This window comes from Centruroides sculpturatus, unplaced genomic scaffold (genome assembly GCF_000671375.1).
Source record: "Centruroides sculpturatus isolate CEXI.00-Female unplaced genomic scaffold, Cexi_2.0 scaffold92, whole genome shotgun sequence".
NCBI classification, from domain to species: domain Eukaryota; kingdom Metazoa; phylum Arthropoda; class Arachnida; order Scorpiones; family Buthidae; genus Centruroides; species Centruroides sculpturatus.
In genome coordinates, this window is record NW_019384394.1 from 933,858 (window position 1) to 940,013 (window position 6,156).

Consider the following 6,156-nt stretch of genomic DNA (forward strand, 5'->3'; position numbering starts at 1 on the left):
TAGATATATATTAGATATAATGTTAATACCAGAAATAATTTATATTTCGGTATCTATATTTTGATATTTAAATCCTTTCTTCATATTATTTTTCTATCTAGTTACATGAAAAATTAGAAATATATTGATTTTTAAGTTATAAATTTAATCTACGCTAGTATATTTAATATCTGATTAAATATACTAGTTTAATCACATGCAAATCTGTTTGTGCATTTATAACAGGCTCTCAGTTGGCATCTTAACGAAAAAAATCAAGAAATAGCAATGCTAAAAGAACAAATAAAAAATAAAGAAAGTAGATATTCTGAAGAAATTAAAATCCTGACTAATAAGCTCCAGGTAAATTTTAACATGAATTAATTTCTTTTAATATATTTGGATAATTCTAATTTTTTTTATATTATTCTATATGAGATGTTTGAATGAACTTTATATTGATAAATTTACTTTATTTTTCTCACAAAATGAGAAAAGTAAGAAATTTATTTATTTTTTTTATATTTATGTGAACATTTATTTTATACATATTTTTAATAGGAAATGTGTGATTTTTTTAATGTTATCTTATTATAATAATTTATGAATAAATTAATAAAATAATATTAATAAAGTTATTTTTTGATAATATTTGGTTAATTAGTCTGTTCATGATGAAACTGAAGCTCTCAAAAAGGAATTAACAAGTTGTAGGAAAGAGAAGTTCAATTATCAAGCTAAAGTTACACATTTACAAACAGCATTAAAATCTAGTATTAAACAAAATGAAGTAAGATGTTTTATTTCTATTATCTACATTTTATTTAAGTTAAAAATTTGAAAGTTTTTAAATTTTAAATGTAATTTCTATAAATAGCAATTGAGAACGCAAATGCAAACAGGAGGTAGTCTGTTAAATTTGTCGCTACCAGATGCTCCTGCTCCATATGATGAAAAATCAATTGCTTTATTACTACAACAAAGTTCAGTTCTTCCTGAAAGTCGGTATGTATTTATAAACTTTGTAAAATATATCAATCTATATGCTTTCTTTATTTAACTCTTAATGTTTTTTTGTTAGTCCTCTGAATAATTTGCAAGCATGCCTCAATTCTCTGAAACAAGAAATGGCAGTTTTGCAAAAACAGTTAGAAGACCATGGACAAGTAACAAACAATTGAACATTTGAAGAAGAAAAAATTAGTCTCTACTTTGTACAAAATAAATTTTTAATATTTTTTAATAAATGTACTAATTTATTTCATTTCCTTGTTAAATTTATATTATGTAATTGCACTTAATTACTTATGATCAACTTTGTACCCAAATTTTATCAAATATGACAATTAACTATAAAAATTAGATAGATATAAAGGATTCTTAAAAAAAGCATTTAGCATTTATATTACAAATAGTACACACATTACTGAGTAAAAAAAATCTTTAGTAAACCTAGGTCAAACACAAACTGTTTCTGAAATATTAATGATTCTGTATGTTAATATCGTGACTGGCTTATAGGTTTCTACATATTGCATACAACATGGAAAGATAATATTTACCTCAATATATACAGTTGTTCCATGTAATATTCTCCCATTTCCACGCACACTTGGCATCTTAGAGTTATAAACTCTCAAAAATTCCAGGTCTTTGTTGGATTATTTATTTTAGAAATAGTTGTGTTTTGCACTTATATATACTAAGGGATTTTTACTCAGAATGATGTGAACTAGCTACCATATAAATACTGAATGCTTTTTTTAGCACCCTGTCTATTGATTCAAATAAAAACTTTTATTTACCTTGTTTTATTTAAGTAAATTTTAAAAATATAAAGTTTTCAAGAAAAAACTAGTGATTGTTCTAAAATGTAGAAAAACTTATACCTATTTTGCAATACTTTCTATTTAAACTAGACAAATAATTTTATATGAATTTTGCCCCAAAAAACAATGCAAAATTTTTATTATTACGATTATATATAGTTTTTTTGCTTTTTCTTTGAATCGTTTTAAATATGTTGCAATTAGATATCTATTTTCAATATTCATATTTGCACATATGAATTATTTGTTTTGCATGGCTTGGATTCATATTATATCATTTTGTATGTGACAGGATATTTGTTCTTTATTTGTATATAAAATTATATTTGTATATCTCACTGATGCAGTCAGTAAATTATATGTTACTAGCAAAGTATTTTAATTAATTAAAATTTGAAATACAGACACACAGGATCTTGAAGTGCCTGAAGTGATTGGTGATACTAGTCGATTCATAGTTTTATCACTAGGCTTTTTGATGATGATATATTTTCATGCAAAATTTTAAAAATTTTTGCATGGAAATATATATAATGGTATTGAGCACATAGGTTGATAACATATTTGTTCAAGAATTGCAAAAATATATGCATATATGTTATCAACTGTACTTACAATTATATAAATTTTTGATTTGTTATTTTTCACAAATTGATTTGAAAATACGTGCTAATTAACTATTTTCTCATTAAGTTTTGCGTATTATTATTATTATTTTTTTTTTATTGTTCAAAATTTTGATTATTTATATCTTATGGGACCAAAAAATTATTTCAAATGATTTTAAAATATGAAAACAGTTATGAAAATAATTAAATTTATTTGCTTATATTCTTTTGTTGAAGTTATAAAATGGTGCTTATTGTTTTATATATATTGTAAATAAACAGAACATTTTCAAAACTTTAATGTTTACAGTGCAGAATTTTGTTTGACCTATTGTGCATTCATATTTTATATGTAATATTAATATTAGTATGTGGTTTAATGGAATTCAATAAAAATATTGTTAAATTTTGAATATAATTTTGTTGAATATGGTAAAATAAACATATATAAAAGAATCTGCCCTTAATAAATGCAAATAAACAAATAATTAAATAAGAAAAATTTAATTAAAATGAAAAAAATCATCAGGAGTTGCTTAACTTTTCCAGCAACATTTAAAATTTCGGTGGCGCCATCTATTATGATATTTAAAAACTTTTTATATTTTTAATTATAAAATGGCAAAATTAAATTTGTGTAGAGATGATTGTATAAAAATAATTATAAATGCTAATAACGAGCAATATCGCCATAAAATCCGACCACCTTTATCTGCCTACCCCGTCGACCTTTAACCACCAAAATTTAATAGCATCAATCTCCCTAATACTCAAACTTTCTTGCAAAACTTATAAATTTTCGACAAAAAGCACAGGAGTTATTAAGCTTCAAACAGGGTGAACAAAACCACACCTTTAGCATTCGTATACACACACAAAAAAAAACCACGAATATTTCAATTTCTCGACGTTTCAAGGTCCCAGAGTCCAAAAATTAAAAATCTTTGGGGACATTTTTCGCCGTACTTTCTTTCTGTTATTATCTTTAAAAATTTTAACAAAATACTTTTTAACCTTGGATACAACGTATCATTCGGAAAAACGTTACCAAATAATTACGTTGTAAATTAAATTATTACCTAAATGAACTTAAACTAATATATTATATCGAAAATTATTATTAAATTACATAAAATATTCTTATTTACTTGTGTAGAAAAATGACAATGAAGTTAGTTAATAGAAGACGTTGAACTTCTTCCCGTCTCTACTGTTTANATGTTATTCTATTACAAGTCTATCGATGTTTAATAATATCTAATGTGCATCAGGGTCGTAAAAAATAAAAATTTAAATCCTGTGCTTTTTGCATATTAAAAATTATCATAATTCTGTGTTACTTGTAACTTTTTAACTATTTTTAAATTAAAAAAAAACATTCCTGTATAAATAATATAGAAAGAGGTTCATCTGCTATATCTATAATTATTAAAATAAATCTTATTAAAAGTCTATTGTAATATATTTGTTTTATTATTTTCCCAAACCAAATAAATTAAGGGGCCTAAATTCAAATTCTTGAACAGGGCACAGGAATGGCTAGTTACGGCTCTGGACTCAACTATAATCTCGATATAAATTTTAAAATCTTTTTCCGTTCAGAAAATATTAAATTGGGGTGATAAAATGCCGTATTTTACGGCTATTCGAAAATAATAGAAATATATATCTAAATAATAGCCTATATATTTTAAATTAAAAATATATTTAATTTTTTTTGCAGTCAAATTAGTAAAATGATAGCCCTAATTTCGGAAAATATTGCTTAAGATTACTAGAGATTTAGCTCTATTGATCAACGAAAACTAATTTTNTACTTGTGTAGAAAAATGACAATGAAGTTAGTTAATAGAAGACGTTGAACTTCTTCCCGTCTCTACTGTTTATATATAGAAACACCTTTCGAGGGCAATTCCAGACGTCTTAGCTTCACCCATTGCTTGTAGAAGTCGTAGTTGATCATGTTTCGTTTTATACCTAATCAATATATTCATTCATTATTATTATTTTATGTTATTTGGGATTGGAATTTCAGCATCTTCGATCCTATAAGAAAAATTTTCGGTAAAAGATCAGGTAAGTGCGTAGAAAAAAATCCGCAGATGACACTATCATTGTCCCGGTAAAGTGTTAGTAAATCGTTTTTTAAAGGAATTATTTGAAAATTTTGGATTATTAATTGGTTTAGTGAATAAATATTTTAAAACTAATTAATTTTAGATGTTATTTTTAAAATAAATACATGTTATATCTCGACATCACGTCGTTTACCAGAGATTTATGATGATTCCTTTGCGCAATTTTGAATATTGATAAAACTGAGATTAGTTAGATTTATTGATAAATTTTTCTGAAGTGAAAGAACAAACACATTGTCTCGAGAACCTTTACACTTTGGCGCATTTTAACTTAATATGTTCTAAAATTGTCCCTATTAAATTCCTTTATGATGCTAGAAATCATTTCATTTTGGCTCTCTTTCTACTCAAGTTTCATTATATGATATGATTTTTATGTATAAATTGCTTTTCTTCCATATGTTTAAATTAGATAATGTATATATATACTTGATCTGTTAAATAACTCCGTTCTGTGGGCATTATGAGGCTTTTTTTTCAAGCCCAACGTAGGTTCTGCTAGGCCCACAATGAGACTGATAAGATATCCTATTTTACTTTATATCGATTATTACTAAAAGAAAGTGATACTCGAAGATATTTTAATTGTTAAATATACGCATTAGAAATTATTTTCTTACAATATTTTATTAATGTCTAATGATGTTTCGTTATAGCGATTATATTCAATTAAAAGATGCATTGAAAACCAATTCAAATGATCTCTGCACAAAATTTATAGATTGCTAATTGCCCCGAAATTATTAATACATATATATTATTTAAAAAATAAGATTAAAAGTTTATTTATAGTTTCGGCAAGGATAAAATATTCGAGTAATGTTTGTTCTTCCTGCCACGAATCTTTTGGAAGTGGGAGAAAAAGGAAATTAGTTGACGTATGTGGACATCAACGATGTTATTCCTGTATCGTTTCCACCGATAAATGTCCCATTTGTCTTACAGATGGTAACTTTTATTCATTTTTATAAAGTTCGAAAAAATTCAATTTTAAATATAATTTTCTTGAAGGCGTTACGTCTACCAGAAAACGCATGGGTTTCCTCGATAAAATTTTTAATAAAACTAAAGTCGGCGATAAAAAAAGAAGGCTCGCCATCGATTTTATTGAAAATTCCTCGCATAAGCGATTGAGACTACAAAGTAAGTATTGTAATCTGTAACGTGAATCAAAAATGTACTTGTCTAATTTCATTTCAATTTATTAATAGACGAAAATGGAACTTTAACAAATTCGTCGATGAGTATAGACTTTCAGCAAAATGTTTCCAGGAAAGGAACGTTGGAACGTAACATTAAAAGAATTTCAACTCTTTCGAATGCTTCTCGTAAATACGTCATTAGTTTTATTATTAGCTTATAGTATATCTTACTTGTTAGTGTTATTTTTTTTTAAACAGAAAAAACAATTGGTGCTATTTGATGGCGATGTTATTCTATTACAAGTCTATCGATGTTTAATAATATCTAATGTGCATCAGGGTCGTAAAAAATAAAAATTTAAATCCTGTGCTTTTTGCATATTAAAAATTATCATAATTCTGTGTTACTTGTAACTTTTTAACTATTTTTAAATTAAAAATGTATTTAATTTTTTTTGCA

At 25.2% G+C, this 6,156-nt stretch overlaps 2 protein-coding genes across 2 annotated transcripts in view; both read left to right on the top strand.

Moving 5' to 3' along the window:
* LOC111618330 (golgin subfamily A member 3-like) overlaps window positions 1–1,886 on the top strand; it is a 71,408-nt gene extending 69,522 nt beyond the window's left edge. Inside the window, exons 8-11 of the mRNA XM_023359827.1 lie at window positions 226–342; window positions 644–769; window positions 857–984; window positions 1,061–1,886. Of these exons, the coding sequence (XP_023215595.1) occupies window positions 226–342; window positions 644–769; window positions 857–984; window positions 1,061–1,160 (471 nt within the window). The 3' untranslated portion in view covers window positions 1,161–1,886. The remainder of the gene's footprint in view (window positions 1–225; window positions 343–643; window positions 770–856; window positions 985–1,060) is intronic.
* Window positions 1,887–4,313: 2,427 nt separating this feature from the next.
* LOC111618316 (protein TANC2-like) overlaps window positions 4,314–6,156 on the top strand; it is an 11,347-nt gene continuing 9,504 nt past the window's right edge. The window contains exons 1-4 of the mRNA XM_023359817.1: window positions 4,314–4,492; window positions 5,347–5,502; window positions 5,566–5,697; window positions 5,766–5,890. Of these exons, the coding sequence (XP_023215585.1) occupies window positions 4,378–4,492; window positions 5,347–5,502; window positions 5,566–5,697; window positions 5,766–5,890 (528 nt within the window). The 5' untranslated portion in view covers window positions 4,314–4,377. The remainder of the gene's footprint in view (window positions 4,493–5,346; window positions 5,503–5,565; window positions 5,698–5,765; window positions 5,891–6,156) is intronic.